At 40.2% G+C, this 22269-nt stretch overlaps 1 protein-coding gene across 2 annotated transcripts; it reads left to right on the top strand.

The window, feature by feature from the left end:
- Positions 1-1232: 1232 nt before the first annotated feature.
- kif1ab (kinesin family member 1Ab) lies at positions 1233-20836 on the top strand (the record flags this gene model as incomplete). 2 transcript variants are annotated; one of them, XM_083889822.1, is made up of 48 exons in its annotated part: positions 1233-1338; positions 3258-3331; positions 3566-3745; positions 3934-4002; positions 4511-4689; positions 4827-4938; positions 5106-5183; positions 5308-5373; positions 5453-5470; positions 5580-5658; positions 6000-6078; positions 6732-6874; positions 7031-7069; positions 8108-8307; positions 8389-8468; positions 9109-9184; positions 9274-9353; positions 9447-9553; positions 9661-9744; positions 9828-10008; positions 10093-10165; positions 10261-10351; positions 10488-10636; positions 10827-11005; positions 11660-11797; positions 11900-12018; positions 12148-12233; positions 12400-12535; positions 12854-13037; positions 13290-13380; positions 13515-13633; positions 13731-13786; positions 14515-14623; positions 14711-14777; positions 15823-15907; positions 15991-16096; positions 16226-16249; positions 16383-16497; positions 16605-16738; positions 16851-16912; positions 17014-17159; positions 17486-17668; positions 17777-17848; positions 18504-18613; positions 19275-19394; positions 19536-19728; positions 19851-19969; positions 20779-20836. In XM_083889822.1, 48 exons carry the CDS (start codon positions 1233-1235, stop codon positions 20834-20836), a joined length of 5154 nt encoding a protein of 1717 aa, XP_083745948.1. The 2 variants fall into 2 exon arrangements, with proteins under 2 accessions (XP_083745948.1, XP_083745949.1); XM_083889823.1 differs by lacking the exon at positions 7031-7069.
- Between the last annotated feature and the right edge of the window lie 1433 nt (positions 20837-22269).

Below are 22269 nucleotides of genomic sequence, written 5' to 3'. Positions count from 1 at the left end.
CTGAGGAAATCTGAGGGGCAGGTTTGAATGGACAAGAGGATTGTCCCTCTGCGGTCGTCGAGCCTGAGTCGCTGAGGTAAGACACGAATGTGAGATGTTTTTGCATGTGTCACGCCTAGATGAGGACAGGTGACGCGTAAAGGGCCTGTGTACGTTATCTAGAAACGACCGCGACAGGATTTTTAATGTGCGAGTTGTTGTGGCCGTGAGCCACTGTTGTCCAGCAATTATGAATTTCAGGAAATAACACACTCACCACGAGTCAGTAAAAATACACAATTCAAGGCCAAAATGGATGAAAATGTGATTCGAACAACGAATGTGAATTGACCTGGTTTCTGACGCAGCGTTAGATGATCCAGTCTCTATTCCGTTTGTGTTTACGCGGCCTGTTTTTGAGGTGCGGCAGGTTTCGCAAGATGGAGGAGACAGTATTTATACACAGCTTATACAAATATGAATATATAAATGTGCGATCACATGTTACAGTTGGTGTCTGTTGTGTTCTTTTTTTATACATACGACGAAGAGAGATTTGTCATTGGTTGGAGGCTGATGCGCCTCGATGAAGTGGAGCAAAATGTACCCTTAAAAACAACAACACAAATAAATAAATGGGCCATGTACAGAGAAACATATTTCACATAATGATGAGAGGATTATTTATTGTAAATATAATCAGTTGTCACAGGTCTACTTCGACAGGAGAAATGTGTTATTGTCTGTGTTGTGGTGAGACAGTTTTATGCACAAGGCCTTCAGCTCATGCTGAGGTTAGAGGATGATGTCCGGAGAGGAAAAAGCTGCCATTTTACTGTAGAATATGAGGGATGCTGATGATCCTTCTGACCACTGATGACCCAGATGTTTAGTCAGTGTGAGGTAGGAGTTTTGAGTCTCTGGCTGAAGACAAACTCACTGATTCAGGGCCTGAAAATGGAGGATCATGTTATTCTCAGCTGTATGCTGAGCTTGTCAAAGCTGCGCCCTCAATATAGATCTATCTTTACATTAACAAGCCACAAAAGAGTCAGGTGAAACAAATCCTTTTGCCAGATTATTAAATAATTTTGAGGTTTAATGTAATGACAACATATAGGTGCTTGACAGCAAATGTTGCTGACAATTCTAATAAGTGTTTCTCGTGATCTGCCTGTGCAGGAGTCAGTTGTCTGTGTGCGTCGCCACAAGGATCTGCAGCTCTTCCACTTGCTCACACACCCACCTGCATCATGGCAGCGGCCTCGGTGAAAGTAGCTGTGAGGGTTCGACCCTTCAACTCCAGAGAGATCGGGAAGGACAGTAAATGCATCATTCAGATGACGGGGAACACCACAAGTGAGTACGAGCTGAAGGGTTGCGTATGTGGCACATGATTTGACTGCAGTGAGGATGTAGCTGTAAAACACTGAAGTTGGACTGACACTGATGTACAGACTATGTCATATTTAGGTGTTGAGAGATGCTACAGTATTGATCTGCTGCTCACTTTGTTCTAATAGAACAAAGTACACCTTGAGACCGCAAAACAAATATATTAAACATTTATATAATATGTACATGTACATGCAATGTATACTCTTTAAACATTTTGTACTATTCCTTGTCCTTACTCAGTTATACGTTATTCATCAGTTATCAATATACTGATTATGACACAGCGCAAGTTTTAGATGAAAAAGATAAAAGCTACATATCAATTGTCAAAGCTACAATCTCAATAGATCTTTGGAAAAATACCAGACTAATTATAAATATCTGTCCATACTTCCCATTTTGAAATCTACTAGTCATGCTGCTTCAATCCCAACATGTAAAGACAGTAATTACTTTGCAACAATATTCTGATATCAGCCCTGATTAAGACAGTAGTCTGAATAAGACACTGTCTTGTTAACAGCATTATCATTCTTATTACCTGAGGTTAAACAAGGTCCTATTCAGAATAAGCAACCATTGGATTTAGACATGTATTTCAATCTTTGTCACATAATGTAGATTATTTACATTACTCATCAGATTTGAATGTCCTGTTAGATCGTGCATTGCAACATGTCAACAGGAATATGAAAATAAGCATTTTATTAGGAACATGATAATTCATAGTCACTCTGATGCAGCAGTTTTATCTTCATTTACAGTGTACGGCAAATCATACGTCCTCACTTTTGCCTTTATTCGACCCACAGTGTTGTGGCTCTGTGCTTCTGTTTACATTGCAGTCCTGTGACCTATCACTGAGCCAAGTTTTGCATTTCACCTCAGATATTTGTCCGGTAGGCAGCTTTGGCCTCCGGTAGCTGGAGAGAGGGTAGGAAAGCATGCGCCATCTTGGCATTTAGACAGGGAAACAAAAGCTTCAGTCAGGCCTGAAACCCTGTCACTGTGTGCAGGATTCAGCGACCGCCACAGCTCTGCGCTCTCATCACACAAGCTACAGGAACCAAAGAGACCTCATTGTTATGGTTGAGCCCTGACAGGGTCAGCTGATGTCAAACACACTGTTTGTGTGTGTGCGCGCGTTTGTGCCTGTCAGTGTTTTTAATGACCTCACTCTGTCTGAATTTTCATTGTTTCAGCTAATTAACTTGCTTACAGCTCTCTCCTCTTATTTTTTTTCCCCTGAATTTTAGCATTACTGTTGTTTCTGGCTGAGTTCACGTTTCAGCAGGAGATTTCTGCTGCTATGTTGAACTTATCTGCAGGGGGCGACACTGGATTCAGTTTGCAGCAAGCAAAATCTGCACATCTGCTCAGTTTGTTTTGGTTTTTGACTGCACATATACTGCACCCCTCCTCTCTTTAATAAAGGATCAAGGTGCATTTAATAACATCTGCTATTGACACTCATTAAACTCTTATAAGTCCTGTCTGATCTGTGTAGACAATCCAGTGGTCTGTTTGTCTGTTTGTCTGTTTGTCTGTTTGTCTGTTTGTCTGTTTGTCTGTTTGTCTGTTTGTCTGTTTGTCTGTCCACCCTCGCTCCTGATCTGTTATCCTTTGTTTAGTTTGATTGTTAATTTGAATTAAATTGAGTCTAAAAGGAGACACTCCAAACTGTGGGGTTGTAGCAGCTTGAGTGGGTAACACCCTTACATTGTTTTATTTAATGTGTAAATTACTCTGGAAAAAACTGTCACAGCTGAATGTGCATACCGTATAAAGGAGACAAACGGTGTGTCACTTTGCATTGAAAGGTGTATATTTACTTTTGTTTTTATTTAATTGATGGGTCTGTTTTGCTCCATGTTTTTTAGCTATCCTGAACCCCAAACAGCCAAAAGAAAACAAGAGCTTTAACTTTGACTATTCTTACTGGTCACACACTACGGTGAGTATCATTATCTCTGTTTCTTTAACATACTGCTGCTGCTCAGATAAGAAAAAATGAATGACTTGCTCTCAAACTAACGGCTAATTTTATAGTTTGACAATAATTTCATGCTGTTAAACACATTCTGTTGTAGCAGCGGGCTTGCTTTTGATGACATGTCATGCTGTGAAAAGCATGTCTCCCTAAACTTCATTTGCCATTATTTCCACTCCACTCCCTCCACATCTGCAGCCGGAGGACATCAACTATGCGTCCCAGATGCAGGTGTACAGGGACATCGGGGAGGAGATGCTGCTTCATGCCTTTGAAGGCTACAACGTTTGCATATTTGCATATGGCCAGACGGGAGCAGGCAAAAGCTACACCATGATGGGACGACAGGAGAAGGACCAACAAGGAATCATTCCTCTGGTAACACAGCGTACAATTCTTATTGATCAATAAGAGAAAAATAATGTCAATATTCCTAATCAGAAAGTAAAAACACAGCAATAGTATTTTGATGTGATTGATTGTGTTTTTTTTAAATAATATTGAAAAACAACGTATATGGGTGCAATTCTGACTATAAAAGTGACAATCTCCTCTTTATTTCCTAGCTGTGTGAGGACCTCTTCACCAAAATCAATGACTGCAATAATGACAACAACATGTCTTACTCTGTGGAGGTGAGTGATCTTGACCTCCACCATTTTCTCCTGAAATATTTTAGGGAGTCTGCAGCCCAATAATTATGTGTATTTAACACACAAGGATATACACATGTTTTCCTTTGTTATTCCTAATATCCACATAAGACATAATTTTATCTGAAATACCATGGTCTTGCTGGCTCTTTAGATTGGTCTGGGACCAATCTAAAGGTCCCAGACCATATTCCTGTGTCTTTAAGTTTGAATTGCATTGTATAGTCCATACAATGCAATTCAAACTTAAAGACACAATTAAACAATACTAACCAACTTTGAATATGTTTCTACCGAACCGCCCATAATCACACAAATGATTGGTGATTTATTGTTAAGAGCCTCTCATGGTCCACCTGAGATCTGGAGTGAATCAGATTATTCACTTGATTTTTGATATTTACCTCCCACAATAGGTACAACTGTAACTACTGTATAGCTCATTACAGTACACAGTTGTATGATATGACTTCCTATTTGCCTCCTACAGGTGAGTTACATGGAGATTTACTGTGAGCGTGTGCGTGACCTGCTGAACCCCAAAAACAAAGGCAACCTGCGGGTCAGAGAGCATCCACTGATGGGACCCTATGTTGAAGATTTATCCAAACTTGCCGTCACCTCCTACAACGACATCCAGGACCTGATGGACTCTGGAAACAAAGCCAGGTGACTGAAGCTTGTTTGCAAATTATGGATGAACCTTCTCTCATGATGGTCGATGTAGTGATGGATGGCAGATGTTATTTAGATGAGCGATTTGGTCGTGGTGAATTGGAGTGAATAATATCCTCCTAAATGTTCAGGACTGTGGCTGCTACCAACATGAATGAGACCAGCAGTCGCTCCCACGCCGTCTTCAACATCATCTTCACACAGAAGAAACACGACATGGAGACGGACAACAGTTTGGAAAAGGTTCTGACACTAAGTTCAGCTCATACTGACACGAGTACAAGTCACAATCTATTTATCTAATAGAAATGCTGTAGTATTGACTTTTAACCACAAGCTAAGCTTTACTGCCCATTCTTTTATGTGAGTTACAGGTGAAATAATTAAAAGTATTTTCTACCGTCAAATAGGTCAGCAAGATCAGTCTGGTGGACTTGGCCGGCAGCGAGAGAGCTGACTCAACCGGAGCTAAAGGGACCAGACTGAAGGTGAGAGGGAGGTTGCTCCTTTATTGTGATATAAATTATTATGAGGCATTTTTAAAACATTCACACATAATAGATGGGGAAAAAACATGTCGGATAACTGAATTTGATGTTTTTGTGTTTGCAGGAAGGAGCAAACATCAACAAGTCTTTAACCACTCTGGGCAAAGTTATTTCCGCTCTAGCTGAACAGGTATGGTTTTTACTAATTTCTCATCTTCTTTACGTACTCCTGTTATTTAAATAATAACACATTTGTCTCTCATCAGCAGGACTCGGCACCAAACAAGGTAAGCAACATGAGCTACCACAGCTGGGAAGAGGCAAAGAGGATGTACTCTGTTTTTGTTCTTCAGGATCAATGACGAATTAATCAGTTTGTTTTTGTTTTGTGTTTAGAACAAGAAAAAGAAGAAGGTTGAAAGTTTTATTCCATACAGAGATTCAGTCCTGACCTGGCTACTGAGAGAGAACTTGGGTATATACTATTTTTTACCACTACTACTACTACTGCTGCTACTACGAATACTGATTTTTTATTTTCTTGCAAAAAGGTGGTTTATAAGAAAGATGTACAGTTGTAGTGGTTAATCCACTACTGCTACTTCTAATATTAATTAGAAATAATTATTTTCAACACCCAAAAATATATTTTTATCATAATAAGATGCATTGTGATGAAGACAATGACCATTCTGCATCAATACCAGTGAAGGCACATAATCCGTGATATTCATAATCAGTTAGACATGTAACATTGCTTGTTTATTTTCTACTTGCTAGTAATTGGAGCATTTCGTCTTCTTTTCCGTCTTGTAGGAGGAAACTCTCGCACTGCTATGGTGGCTGCCCTCAGCCCGGCTGACATCAACTATGATGAAACCCTCAGTACTCTCCGGTAAGAAACTAATGTCAATTAAATATATTTTAAAGATAGTCAGTCGTATACATCATCATCATATAAATGTGCAGTTTCTCCCTGCACACTAAGGCAACAGATTTTACATGTGTTGTGGAAATTCTCTGCTGCCGGTGAAGAATGAAATAGAGAACTTCTGCTGGCCGACAAGGTTTTATTTTCTTTGCAAGGAAAAGGTCAATCTTCACAGGCGTGATCCTAGCTGGAGAAAGACCCGGAGCAAAGTGACTCCACATTTATAACCAAGCAACTCCCCTTTTGCATTCCTCCAATAGACAAAGGAGTCTGCCTTTCCCACCTAATTTCACACCTCTTTGTCTACTGTAGGTATCGGGGAGCCGACTCCCTGCGGATGTTGTAATAAGGTGCAAGTTCAGGCTAGATAGGCAGCCTAATTACACAATATACAATACACAATACACAAAAGGACCTGGTATTCTGTGTTAGGGAAAGGTTCTAGACAAAGAAATTGAATTTGCCATTACACATGCAGAGTAAACAGTTTAGATTTTGCAACAATTGGATGCATGGAAAGGAAAATGGACTTAACATTATGTTGCTCTGTAGTGTTGCGTCAGTAATGAATAATTACAGATACCTGTTGACCGATTAGCACTTTTCTGTTCCTCCAGGTACGCTGACCGTGCCAAGCAGATTCGATGCAATGCTGTGATCAACGAAGACCCCAACAACCGGCTGGTGCGTGAGCTGAAGGAGGAGGTGGCTCGCCTCAAGGACCTGCTGTACGCACAGGGCCTGGGAGACATCATAGAGAGTGAGTGTCGCATGGGGTAAACACAACTTCCAGTCACAGTATATGTATGTCAAACATATAGGGTGTAAACACACATGCACACACACACACATTTTTCATAGTTCACATCCAAGACAGTGTCTCTCACACATGGTCTTCTCTCCTCTGTCCTATCAGCGTATCGCTGCACCGGCCCAGTCATCGCTGGTTTGAAATGTGTGTATAAATAAATCTAGCCAGCCTGCGCTTTGCAACCAAAAGAAATGAATCCCAAGCCGACCTTCCTCCTCTACCACACCAGAGACCTGACTAGCAACCCCAAGAGACCATATGTGAAGTCAGAGAATATAGATAAATAAGCAAAAACTATTTAAATCATACAGTAATTATTAAGAGCATCACAAATATTACCCACCCAAAAGGATAAAATATAAATCTATCTATGTTTTTTCTTGAAAATTCAGCAACATGGCCTCCATTTTTCTCCATTAGTTCTTATTTCCATGGTATCACTAATTTTCTGCCTCTCGTTTTAATACGGGAAGCTGTAAGCACTTATTTTGATGTAAGCACATTTATAAAATGCCTGAAAAACTTTGTCCTGTCCCCAATCCTATGCATACTTGTTTGCGTATTTTCTCCAATATACATTAGAAAAGTTGGCAGCATACAAATCATGGTTGGCATAAAGCATGCAGGTTAATGCACCTTCTAAAACAATTATTGGTTATCATGGAATAAAGGACTGACTGGGAGGACGCCATTTTAGATCAGTGAGGGGCAAGTGTTGCATCCAGGTTCTCTGTGCGTGGATCTATGACTCAGGAGCTTTGAGCTGTGCTCAACAGACAGAATCGAATTGGTGAAGCTAAATTTGCATTGTAGTGACATACAGTATTCTTTTGTTTCTTTGTCATAATCTCATGCCTGCAAGCTTGTTGACTCGGTTTCTGTGTATTTGAGTGTCAGAGAATATTGCCTCTAACATTCAATATCTTTCATTTATTGGGTGGTTTGAGTTTTTCTTTTTTCTCCGTCTGTGATGGCTTAAATGACCTCTGCTTCTTTGATCCATTATTTGAGCTCTGTTCTTCTTTTTTGTTGTTGTACTCCTCCCTGTCGTTCTCCCATTTTCCGCGTGTTCCTCTCAATCCCTGATGTCTTTCCTTAATTACCTGGCATCTGCTTCTACCTTCCCTTCCTCCTGTACTTCCTTCCTTGCTCTCTTCCATGCAACGCCTCTCTCTCTGGCAGACCTGTGCGATTATAAGAACTTTGTAAATAATCGCCAGGCTGTCGATCAAAGGGGTGATCTCTCCACAGTGACCCACGTCATGACAGGAATGAGCCCGTCTCCCTCCATTTCGGCCTTGTCCAGTCGCGCCGGGTCCATCACCAACCTTCATGATCGCATCTTCAGCCCGGCCAGTGAAGAGACCATCGAGAGGCTCAAGGTAGGATAGATAGGTGAAAATTGTCTAGTTTAATGTAGAGTTAGGAGAAACAGTAATGAGATCCATGTCTTCATTTCACAGGAAACTGAGAAAATCATTGCTGAGCTCAATGAAACCTGGGAGGAAAAGCTGCGTCGTACGGAGGCCATTCGCATGGAGAGGTTGGTCATGTGGTCTTCAGCTCTCATTCATATACATTTATGCAGTTCTACTTATCAGGTCTGTTTCATCAAAACCAAAGTAAAGTCCCTCATTCATGTAATTGAACACCTGACATGATTTATATTCAAGGATATGCTTGCTATTTGAATTTCCTTGCTGCTTCCTGGTGTCTAGGAATCTGTCATATGCTGTATAGAATATAATTTAGATGAAAGTATGAATCTATGGATGAAACTGACAACAGGGATGGCTCGATATACCACTTTTTCTTCCGATAAAGTGGCCTGATTTTCGTCTGATACTATCATCACAGCCTGGAGTAGCTACTGATACTGATATCAGTGTGATACCGTCATTTTTAAATTGGTTCACATGATTACTGCATCCGTCACTCACATTCTGGTCACATGACATTAGTGCCATATGTTTTTAAACCCATGCTTAATGAGTCATTTATGTGATATTGAAGGTATTTTTCTTTTTCTTTTTATGAAAGAATTCTCTTGACTTTGATGGGAGCCTGACATTTCGAAATTGTATAAATATTTTATGAGCAGTGTCTCATGCATCATCCAGGCCTTTCAGCTCACACAACCCTACCACTGTGTGCGATGTGTTGTGTGTGTGTGCTCACTGTAGAGAGGCCCTGCTGGCTGAGATGGGTGTTGCCATGAGAGAAGACGGAGGCACCTTGGGCGTCTTCTCCCCGAAAAAGGTGAGGTGTTTGCAAGCTGCTTGTTGTCGATGTGTCTATTCTTTCAAAAACACACATTAAATAACGAAGATCATGACTTCACCTTTCAGACGCCTCACCTGGTGAACCTGAACGAAGACCCACTGATGTCTGAATGTCTTCTCTATTACATTAAAGACGGCACTACAAAGTAGGGCTTTTACACGTTTCCTGTTTCGAGGTGTAGTCCTTACGCAGAGCTGTTGTTATTACTCATTTTCAATTTGACATCGTTATCCCACAGGGTTGGCCGTGAAAATGCCAAGACTCGCCAAGACATTGTTCTCAGTGGCCATTTCATCAAAGATGAGCACTGCACATTCAGCAGCACCATAGGCCCTCAGGGAGAAGGTAAAAGGCTTGGAGCTGTTTTTACCTTAAGATGTGAAAATGAATGTTCCAATCCTCCATTTGTTATATTGAATATATTTAAAATAACTGCTATATCTGCAAATTAGGATGTGTCATCCTTGAGCCGTGTGAGGGATCAGAGACATACGTCAATGGGAAGAGAGTGACCTCACCTATTGTTCTGCGATCAGGTAAGATTCTAAAAATTAATACATTGCTATTTAATTTTAGAATTCATTAAGGCGTTCAACCCTTTCCTAACTTAACTTCATAGGGAATCGAATCATAATGGGAAAGAGCCACGTGTTTCGCTTCAACGACCCAGAACAGGCTCGTCTGGAGCGAGAGAGGACGCCGTGCGCTGAGACGCCCGTGGAACCCGTCGACTGGGCCTTTGCACAGAGAGAACTGCTGGAGAAACAAGGCATCGACATGAAGCAGGAGATGGAGCAGAGGTGAGTTTGGACAATAATAACATTTAATTTAATAACATGGCCTTGTCATTTACTGTAACTCTAACTATGTAAATCTTGTTCCAGGCTTCAGGAACTGGAGGATCAGTACCGTAAAGAAAGAGAAGAAGCCAGTAACCTGCTAGAACAGCAGAGACTGGTGAGAGAGAGCACGACAAGAAGATATTACAGTGAATTAGAATTAGAACTCCCCATAAAAGTTTTTTCTCTTTCTGATCATCTATTTTCTTTCAGGACTATGAGAGCAAACTGGAGGCTCTTCAGAAACAAGTGGACTCTCGGTACCTGGAGTCACCCGAAGAAGAGGAGGAGCCTGAAGAGGAAGGTGATGCAGTCAAGTCAAGTCAAGTCAATTTTATTTAAATAGCCCAACATCACAAACACAGTTCGTCTCTATTCAAACAAATCTGGCTTTTATTTGATCATATGTGATTCTCACATTAACTGTCTTGCCTCCTCAGTGCCTTGGACAGAGCATGAGACCGAGTTGGCTCTGTGGGCTTTCAGAAAGTGGCGTTTCTATCAGTTCACCTCTCTCAGAGATCTGCTTTGGGGCAACGCCATCTTCCTCAAGGAGGCCAATGCTATCAGTGTGGAGCTGAAGAAGAAGGTGGGGCATTAGTAAACATTGTCCTTAATTAACACTGGGACATATTTCGTTTGGGTAAAAAAAAAAAAAAAAATTGTTTATGAATAGTGGAATTTGCTTTTGTTTGGAGATGTGAGTGGGCTGGTGAGTAGTATCACAGTGGGATGTAAAGAGTCAGTCTCTCATGTTTTATTTCTTGTGTCGTCCTCAGGTTCAGTTCCAGTTTGTCTTGCTGACGGACACTCTCTACTCTCCGTTGCCTCCTGACCTGATGCCGTCCTGTGTGGCCAAGGAGAGAGAAAGCCGACCTTTCCCTCAGACTATAGTAGCTGTCGAAGTGCAGGATCAGAAGAATGGAGCTACACATTACTGGACTCTAGAGAAACTCAGGTATAAGCTTATCGATCTTCTCTTTGAAGAGTCTTTGGTCAATGTTTTTATTTAAGTTATAGTTATTTAAGTTCATGATGATAGAGTTAGTTCATTTTAATGTCAGTGTCATGCCTTCTGATGCACCCCACATAGAAATTAAGATAAAACAATAAAAAAAAACATACATTTTAGGAGTACTACTATTTTTACTTCATGTTTAGTAAGTATGGCTGAAAAACGCCTGATAGAGGTCTTTTTTTTTAGTACATGTTGTCTTTTAAGAATACATTTTTTTCTTTAAGATGTTCCCAGGTATCAAGGTAATGGAAATGTCGCATATATGTAAACAGCATCATCCATATTTATGAAATCAGTATCTGCATTAATATGTATGAACGTATGAATGTAGAATCTTTTTTTCCCTTTATCTCCTGTCTACTGGCTTGTGTCTTTTTTACGAAGACTTTTTTAAAGAAAAAGTACTTGATTGAATGTTGAATTCTGAACAATTTATAGAATTAAGCAAAAAAACAAATTAATATTTTAAAATATGGTGCCTTGTCTTTGTAAGGTACAGCCAAACTACAGCTAAAACAAGACTTGGGAGGAGTAGCCTGACAGTTGCCGTCTGGCCCTCATTGTCTGTGTTTTTTGGTCATCTGCTCCCTGCAGGCAGAGGTTGGACCTGATGAGAGAAATGTATGACCGTGCTGCAGAACTCCCCAGCAGCGCTGTGGAGGACTGCGACCACGCCCTGACCGGAGGCGACCCTTTCTACGATCGCTTCCCCTGGTTCCGTCTTGTTGGCAGGTCAGACGTCGACCGAACACCAAACACAAACAACTCCTCTCCTCTCAATTACACTCGTTTAATATGCTGTAAATCATCACTCTCTTTGCTTTTAATCCTCAGGGCTTTTGTGTACCTGAGTAACTTGCTGTACCCAGTACCTCTGGTGCATCGCGTGGCCATTGTCAGCGAGAAAGGGGAAGTGAAAGGCTTCCTCAGAGTGGCTGTGCAGGCCATCTCAGGTACAAACATCTATATGAGTATTAGTTTTTTCAGATATAATCACACATAAAGATAATGAAAAAATTGAGCAACTGTTGGTTTGTTTTTGAAAAGTTGGTCACGTTCTCCTCTGTTTTGTGTTTCTCCAGCTGATGAGGAGGCCCCTGATTATGGCTCTGGTGTGAGGCAGTCTGGCACTGCCAAAATCTCCTTTGAAGACAAACATTTTGAGAAGGTAGTGATTCCTTATAGTTTTTTTTTTTTTTTAAAGTATGTCATGATCCTGCTTGTGTTGCTGTAAAAATTAAGCATGTCATTTAAAAACAAACAGAGAGACGGTTGAAAACCTTTCAGATGTTGTCGACTTCGCTGAGCTCATGTTTTCCTTGTCTTGTGTTCAGTTCCAAACAGATGTTTGTCCTGGTGTTATGTCGCACTCCAACACCTCTCAGGAGGAGCTGAGAATTGTGGAGGGAGAAGGACAAAATGATGTGATGCGAATTTCTGTCGACGAAGTCAACAACAACACCTGTGAAGGTGAGATGGGTGCGTGTGCGTCATTTTTTTTTATTGTTCTGACTTTGAATGGAGAAGAAATGAGAAATTGCTCTGTCATACAGATCTAAAACAAAACGTATTATCAGCTTCAACATAAAGCATTTTCAACTGAGGTTTGATCCTTACTTGCTCTAATGTGATAGAAAAACTGTTACACACTATCCTGTAGAGGAGCCAAAATGAATGTGTGTTTGTATGGTAAAATGCGAAATTGTACTGTAAAGCAAATGGCCATTAAGAATAGAAAAGCACAATTAAAAATACACACACATTTACCAATTTCTCTGTAACGTGCAGCCACACTGGAGTCTCCTAGCAGCCCATCCAAGAGTTTAGGTCTGGGTCTGGATCTTCCTCTGGACCTCTCTCCTGAGAAAGCTCTGACCCACCTGAAGATTGGCAGCACCTTTACCTTCAGAGTCACCGTCTTACAGGCGTCCAGCATCTCAGCCGAGTATGCCGACATCTTCTGCCAGTTTAAGTGAGTGGACACTGAACAGAAACACTTGAATCCCTGCACGTCGTCATAGACGCTGTGAGGAAAAGGACTATGTTGTTGGTCCAATTGTCATGTGTTACACTATTATTGGCACAAAACTCTAGTAGAATGCATACATTTGTGTCCACATTTCATTTGCATCAACAAATTTGATCTCTTTTAAAGTTATTGAGATGTGATAGAGATAAACTGATTTTCCAAAATATTAACCACTTGTATCTTCTGTCCTTTCAGTTTCATCCACCGTCACGATGAAGCTTTCTCCACTGAACCGCTGAAGAACACAGGCAGAGGACCTCCGCTGGGTTTCTACCACGTACAAAATGTGCGTACTGAACTCTACACTCTCTCCTATTATTAACAAATATTAATGTTTAGAGGCTAGCTGCTGTTTGTAAACAGGGTCTTTGACTAGTCTGAAACATGAAGTTTAATTTCTCTGCTTCCGTCCTTCCCCAGATCACAGTGGAGGTGACCAAATCTTTCGTGGAGTACATCAAGACTCAGCCCATCGTCTTCGAGGTGTTTGGTCATTATCAGAAACAACCCTTCCCTCCACTCTGCAAAGACCTGATCAGGTTATACACTAATGTTTATTTCAACTGGTGACTTATTATGAGTTAATGTATTATTCAGACACATTTCACATTTTGGTTTCCTTGTCTCGTCTCTTAGTCCCCTGAGACCTTCCAGGAGACAGTTCCCCAGGGTGATGCCCTTATCCAAACCAGGTTTGTCGAGTTGATTAAACATTAGCATTTATCCATGATTTGTTTATTTATTCCACTCCATGGCCTTCTATAGGTAGTAGATTTAGAAGTTTTATTATCATCAAATCACTGGGAAAAGAAGGAATAAAGTCAAACCTGCAGATAATTGGCTAACCGTAAAAGCTTGTATCATTTAAATTGAGAAACAACTGCTATGCTGCATCTGTTCAATAAATGTGTTTTTCACCTGAATAACTGAATGTCATGTTCGTCCCTAATATATTAATAAACAATGATTCTCCATAGCTTTTATAGTCATCATACTGTATAGAGCTTGGCAATAATTCATGAATAATATACACTATAACAATATAATGTTCTTCAATAGTGTCAATACAATGTTTTTGCCTTGTGCAAACACACTTTTAGATGGAACACCTAACTGTAAAGTATGTTCGGCCTCATATTTGCTAAATTTTGTTTATGTTTTAAGTGTTTTTTCAGTCTATTAAGAATTTTAAAACCATAATTACTTTTCTTCAACATTCACTGATAAGGAAAACTTAAAGCATGCCGATGTATTTTTAATATAATGTGAAAGTTTGTGTGTGTTGTAGTGTACTACAAACACTGAAGCAAAATTCCACATCCTGCTCTGTCTTCCCCTCCAGCTCAATGCTAATCAGTTCAGTCTGGGGTGAACTGGTCTGGTCTGTCACACATTAATCTATTCTCCTGTCATTCTTCAGTGCCAGCCACAAAGCTCAGCACTTTGACTCGCTCCACTGCGGGACCATGTCACGCCAAATATGACCTCATGGCCTTCTTTGAGATCTGTGAGCTGGAGGCCAACGGAGAGTGAGTCATTTAAATAAAATTGCTTCGTCATAGTATATACTGTAACATTAAACTGAATACTTAACAACATTTCTTCCTTGTCTGCAGCTACATACCTGCTGTTGTTGACCACAGAAGTGGGATGCCCTGTCACGGCACGTACCTCTTACATCAGGTCTGACCACCTTTTAATGACATCCATGTTTTCCTAAGTTCACATGAATAGACTCAGTAGCTAATATACATAATTAATAAAAAGGAATTAATTATCTGAATACACATGACTATGTTGTTCGACTCAATAGTACTTCCGTTTGAAATTAAACTAGGATTTCTTATTTTTGCTTTGATCGAAATGTCTTACTGATGCAAACCACAGTTTCCAATTGGCTCATTTGTCATTTTCATGGCCAGTGTCGTGTGAGTAGCAAAAGCACTTGCACTCATCAGTATTTTGTTCTTAAAATGAGGTGTAGTCGGACACAATGTTGGCCCATCGTTATCTGGAGGCGGCAGGAAGCCACCGCACCATTGACCAAAAACACCCTGATCTATAGTCATTGATGCAGTATTTTCATGTGTAAACGGGGCATTAGATGGGCCAACATAGGCAGGTGGTTTGTGTCACATGGGGACACACATCAAACTTCAGCGCTTCTCCTCCTCTTTGTCATCAGCATCTCACACACACATTAGTGGCGATGCTATTTGTTGTCTTAAATGTGAAAACAGCAATTATTTGCATTACAATCTACACAACCTTTAAAAGTGGAAAGGTTCCTTAAACATTTCTTTTTTTAAGCACTGATTTTCAGCTCAAATTTGTAATTTGCAATTCTCAATCCCCTCAGCAGCTAATCATTATTTTCTCTAGTTTCTTGCATTTGCCATTTAAATAGCAATATGCCAGGCATCGATGCACCTGAATTTGAAAGGGAATTGGAAGCGAAATACTGATTGACTTAATTGCCAAATTGCCCTAAACACACCTACTAATAATTCAGACACTAAATACAACCCCTTTTACGTCTTTCACGTCACTTTAAGCCCAGTGTGCTTAAAGTCTTTTTACCATCAGCAGTTATATTTAAAATATCCGGATAAAACATGTTACATCCACATTCATTTAACTTGTTTATCATAGCAAGAGATACAGTTTGTTCCAGTGGATGTGATTAGTAACAATATTGATTTGCTGATTTGCTTCACAACCTCCACAGGGCATTCAGAGGAGGATCACAGTCACCATTGCTCATGAAACAGGAAATGACATTGAGTGGAAAGAGGTGAAAGAGCTGGTCATTGGTGAGTAATGACGGAAAGTGACAACACAATCTTTGTCCAAGTGGGAATGAATTCATCTCATTTATGATTTATGTGATTTTTAGGTCGCATTCGAAACACACCAGAGGCTGATGAGACCATCATAGACCCCAACATTCTTTCCCTCAACATCCTGTCGTCTGGATACTTCTGGCCTAAACATGATGACAAGTATGAATCTGTCTGCTTGTGTGTGTGTGTGTCGCTAAAGTCTTGCATTACTGCATGTTTAATTTTGCTTGGATCAGTTTCTTTGCCGAGTTTCTCACCCTTTTCACCTTTTGTCTTTGTTTATGGCAGCGTCTCATTGGGAGTAGATCATAGGTACAATTGCAATCACTTTTTTATATTTTCACTAATGGCTTTTCTGACAAGAATGCCCTTTACCTCACATCGCAATCTTTCTGCTTTTAAAATGAAGCAGGTAAATGATCCCATTTTCTTTTTCTCACACCAGAACATTCTACCGGTTTGAGGCAGCGTGGGACAGTTCCATGCACAACTCTCTGCTCTTGAACAGAGTCACTCCCTACAGGGAGAAGATCTACATCACCCTCTCTGCTTATCTGGAGGTAATATGTGGAAAACTGCAAGTTACAATATTTCTTTAGAACTGAGATCAGTGGAATCACTGTGGCCTTGCGAATGTATTCTGATGTTTTCTGTGTGTTTCAATCAGATGGAGAACTGCACACAACCGACAGTGATCACCAAAGATTTTTGCATGGTTTTTTACTCTCGTGACACAAAGCTGCCGGCCTCTCGCTCCATCAGAAATCTCTTCAGCACCGGCTGCCTCCGTCCCTCTGAGAGGTGCAGATTTTTAGATTTATACAATCTGAGTTTCAGGCTTCACTGTGTGTTTCTACACACCTCTCCCTTTTTTTTAAATGTACTGTGTCAATTTTTCCTCTCTCCATCTCAGTAACCGTGTCACAGGAGTTTATGAAGTCACTCTCTGTCACGTGGCAGACAATGGAAGTCCAGGTGAGACAAAACAAAGATGTAAAATTAATAAAAAATTTGTGAACCATAACAGGGTATCTGTGTTCTAAAACATTCATTTTTTTCTTATTGTTCCCCGTCAGGCATGCAGCGCCGCCGCAGGCGTGTGCTGGATACTTCGGTGGCGTACGTCCGGGGAGAGGAGAACCTGGCTGGATGGAGGCCTCGCAGTGACAGTCTCATCCTTGACCACCAGTGGGAGCTGGAGAAACTCAGCTTACTTCAGGAGGTGGGTTTATAAACTCGACAGATTTGTAAGAATGATGATGTTAACAAAACATAAGTCAGAAAAAAATTTGTTTAGTCTTCCATGGGTTCTAAATTTGGAAAAACTGCTTTTACTCCAGCTGAATCATGAAACACAATTATGTACAATTCTTCCCTTAAACCTTCCATCTTCAGGTAGCAACTGTTTTATATAACTGTGTTATTGCTCACAGCCTAATGTGAAAATACTTAATATGAAAATGAGGAGGTAAAGCATTCAGAAAGCATATAAAAAGGTTCTTTCTGACCACAACAAATGATATATAACTTTCACATTTGTGGTTTTAGGTGGAGAAGACCAGGCACTACCTGCTGCTGAGGGAGAAGCTGGAGGCGACTCTGCAGGCCGGACAGGAAGTGCTGTATAAAAGCAGTGACATCAGCGACTTTGCAAAGAGCCCCGTGCTCAGCCACAGTCCGAGCCTCATCCCCGAGAGCCCCAACCAGAGGCAGAGGGAGCTGGCGGCCAAGGTGAGTGCTGCTCCACAACATTTGCCTGAGCTCAGCTCATGTTTTTTAACCGTTGTGATCCCGTGCCGACATAATTCAACATCATTTTCTGTCTATTTTCCGTTTCAGTGTTTGCGTCTGCTGATGCACACCTTCAACAGAGAGTACAGCCAGGTGAGCAGCAGTGCCAGTGAGAGCAAGGTGAGCCCCAGTCTAGGCCCTCTAACCCGGCCCAATAATCCCTCTGAACATTTGCTGCTGTACTGTCACAAAATAATTAAGCCCCACATTTCACCCATTAACTCATGTAATAATTCAGAACAGATTCTTTTCTTTCCTTTTCTGATCTAATCTCACTTCACCCAATTCTTTTAAACTTTTTTTTGTAGACCATGGGTAAATGTTATTCATATACCATATATTTGTATCTGGTGGATGATACATGTATATGACAGTCAAACAAGAAACCTTTTTAGGATAATATTGACCAAGGTCTTCACTCACTTCTGTCTTTCAATACCCATCACTTACAACAGGTTTCTCTCCTGACTTCATCCCTCACTAGTTCCTCCTTTTCAGAGATTGAGAGGTTCCCACTAACTCAGTATCCCCCGTGCATGTATTCTTTAATATTTTAATCAATGAGGGGCTCTTAGACATGATGAGGATTTGTGTTGAAGTGGTACAGAATTATTTCCCAGTGCATTGCTGCATAAATGACAGTTGTCTGACTGAGTTGTTTTCTGAATGCGTGTCTGTGTTGTTCGTGCTTAACTGTTTGCTGGCATGTTTTGTCCGTATTTGTCCCTCTTGTCTTGTGTCTCTGTCTGTGTATGTGTGTGTGCGTGTGTTTTAGCTGTCTGAGATGTCTGCATCTTTAATGAGGGACTCGTCATCGTCTGGACTGAGCACGCTTACTCCGTCCTCTACCTGCCCATCGCTGGTCGAAGGACACTATGACATCAGGTATGTAGCAATATCTTCTTTGTCTTAAATGTCGATTTAATTTGGTGCAAGTGTGTGAAAGGCATACAGTGGTGTAAATAGGCCGAGCAAAGCTCCAGACTTTTCACAGTAGGCTGATTTATTCCCAATAAGATAATTATTTGTTCTGTCATCATCCTCCTCACAAATACTTCAGACACTAGTATAGTGAAATTAGATTAAGATGAAGCAAGAAATAAGGCTTCATTTATTATTATTTGTTATTATTGTTTCAATTTTTACGCACTCCGAGCAGAATTCCTCAGCTCCACTCCGATCACATTTCTGATTTTCCTACATTTACCACCAGAGGAAGCTCGTGTACCACTGGTGCTACACGTACCACAGTTTAAGAACCATGGGTCTAAACAAAGGCATCACAGTCTAAAATACCCTGACTTTAACTGAAGCCCTAAAACCTCTGAATCCTACATTTCCTACAATGCATCTCATTTGCTTACGCCTTACATCTTAGACTTTCCTTGTAAAATGTTCCCATTTAAACATTTAAATCAGAGCAGTGAGATGTCTTTCGTATTTTTTTTTTCAGAATTAAGTAAAATTGCTTTGCTTATCGGCACCAGCTTATTATCCCTTTTTTTTGTCACATTATTAATATTAATATATTCATGTTTTTTTGCAGGCTGACTGAACCCTGTTCAGAGGCATCGACTCCAGATCTGGATCCTTTCAGCCCAGTGGACAGAAAGAAAGCTCTCAGAGGATACAGCTTTGTTCCTGACATACAGGAGATACGTGTCAGGTCAGAATAAACACACACACACACACACACACACACACACACACACACACACACACACACACACACACACACACACACACACACATGTTTTCTTTCAGGAAATAATCATCTTCTTAGATATTATTATTTTATCACATGTAGCCCCATCGTGTCAAAGAAGGGCTACTTGCACTTCCTTGAGCCCCACACCAGCGGCTGGGTGAAGCGCTACGTGGTGGTGCGCAGGCCCTACGTCTACCTGTACCGCAGCGAGAGGGACAGCGTGGAGAGAGCCGTCATCAACCTGTCCTCTGCAAAGGTGGAATACAGTGAGGACAAACAAACCTTACTACGGGTACGACCCAGCCGCCGTTCAATGCTGAAACCAATTTATCAATGAAAGAAATAAACAGTGTTTTTGTGAACCTGAATGATCTTCATATGACTTAGTAACCCGAGTGTGTTGAATGTCTCCAGACTCCCAACACGTTCGCTGTGTGCACTGAGCATCGTGGGATTCTGCTGCAGGCCGCCAATGACAAAGAGATGCATGACTGGCTGTATGCTTTCAACCCTCTGTTAGCTGGAACTATCAGGTGGGTGGATTTTTAACGTAACTGTTTAAAGGTTTAAAGTGTTTGCCCTGTAAGATTCTGGTTCAAAACTTGAAAATGCAAGCTTTATCTTGTTTGTTCATAAACTAGCAAACAGCAGTTGCACTTATTATGTCAGCTTTTTAATATGAAAAGCCATAGGTGCTGATTATGTAGCTGCTTAGGTAGAGTCAAACCTTCTTTATGAAAATAAAGTAATGATAACCTGTTAATAGTCATTGTAGGTCATGGCATCGTGAGAACAGATTATATTGTATGTATAGTTGAGACAAAAAGTTATTATTCATCCTATCAGGTTTTGTTTTTAGGATTGTTTGTGTTTTTAGAGGCCTGAAATTGTGAAATCACCCTTTACATCCAGACTACTTACCTCTAAACTAGAAAAGGAATCACAAACCTCTGCCACTGTTTTTATTGTGGCGTTTTTATTGTTTATTCCCCTATTTCACAAAGTCAACAATCGTTTAAAATAATGCAAATAATAATCTGGATTAATATCCATATCACAAACAATATTTTCTTTGCATTTCCATATATACCCATATTTTCAGTCATGCTGCTCACAGTCAAACAATAAACTTAGCTTATGTTAGCTATATGTTAGCTTCATAACATGGTTCTGTCGCCCTCAAGTGGCCAAAAACGTTTTTTGCAGCTATTTTTCCACGAAGACATTCACAGGGAGATGTTACAAGAAAAGTCTTACATATTTTTTTTTACACAGTGTACTTTTAACTTTTAACTTTTAACTTTTAATGAGCCCATGTCCAAATGTTTTCACGTCTCTGCAGGTCAAAGCTCTCTCGGAGAAAGTCGGTGCAGTCGGTTCCGTCTGCTCAGAGGATGTGAGAGGTGAACCAGCTTGATGGGGGGGAAAAGAAAAAAGAAACAAAACAAAACAATACAAACAAAAAATCTCAAAACGCTCAAAATCCTGCTCTTATGAACATTGACCTTATAAGCAAACATATACATTTAACCATATAAAACCTTGTCTATGTGGAATCACTCAGTCGCTCACTCATCACAACAAACTGTCCCCACTCTCTTTTTACAGTCAGCAGCTCAGTCCCTGCATGGTGTGTGCTCCCTCCTGAGTCCTGACCATTACAAATATACAGAAATATTTGAAATACTAACCTCTCAAACATGTTAGTTAACTTGTCTCTGCTGGACGACTGGACTCTAGTTCTGCTGTAGTTTATAGTCTTTAATTTTATATACATGTAGAAACCGTTGAGACCATCCCTATAGTTAGTTACTATGTGCTTTATCTTCTTTAACTGAAATAAAAACAACACTTTACATGACGGTACAGTAACATTATAGTGATAGACAGTAAATATTAATATAATGCCATCTTTTTTCAAAAGTAACTTCCAAACAATATGAAGGAAGTATATTAATCCATGTGGAAAAATCTATATGGTTAGGTATTGGGATATAAATGTGCAGCTGTTCACCCCCTGTAAATACATTTGACTGTTGTTTTATATTCTCTGTGTGTACTATATTATTTGAAGTTTGAAGCTGTCTTGGCCAGGTCTCCCTCATAGAAGGATTTCCTGGTTTTAAAAAAAGGGGTTAAACAAACATTTAAAAAGTAATGGAATTGTAGTTATTGTCATTACCAAGTTGTAACCTGGATAATGCCTTCTTAATAACATGGTTTTATAGTAATATTAAATAATTGCTATCACCATACTGGAAGTTACTTGAGAAATAAGATGGTGTTACCTCGTTATTACAAAATTATGAACTCACTATTACCATGTTTGTTTTAATGCAAATTGTTACCAGATAAGGTCCCAACTATATATCCATGTATTTCTAGGAAACGAGTGAAAACCAAAACTCCAAACTGGATGTTTTTCTTTTCTGTGTAGAAGTGTGTAACTCCACATACATACGCTATTTAAATACTGTATATTATGTCTGTTTTGGAATGGCTTGGTGCTCTACTATAGAGTGTTTGTTTCCCTGCAGAGGTTTCACAGAGTCATTTTAACACTGAAGTAGCATGAGGAACGATGTGGGACAAAAAAAAGGGGTAAGTTTGTACCTGTGTTGTTGCTCTCTTAGGTTCTCGTTTGTGACAGGACCGCTGAACCTGTTTTGTTTAATGGCACTTTATTATCTTTACGTCTCGTATCATTTACTCAGTTATTGTTAACCAAAAGCGCTGTTGTCTTGTTTTGGTCTTTGTCTTCTGCGCACAGACAGTTTTTGGGGAATAACAGGAAGTTAAGCAAGTAGTTAATAGACATTATGGGGATTTTGGC

The sequence above is a fragment of the Microchirus variegatus genome (genome assembly GCF_963457635.1).
Source record: "Microchirus variegatus genome assembly, chromosome: 5".
In the NCBI taxonomy this organism is placed as follows: Eukaryota; Metazoa; Chordata; class Actinopteri; order Pleuronectiformes; family Soleidae; genus Microchirus; species Microchirus variegatus.
This window is presented reverse-complemented; position numbering and strand designations above follow the sequence as displayed.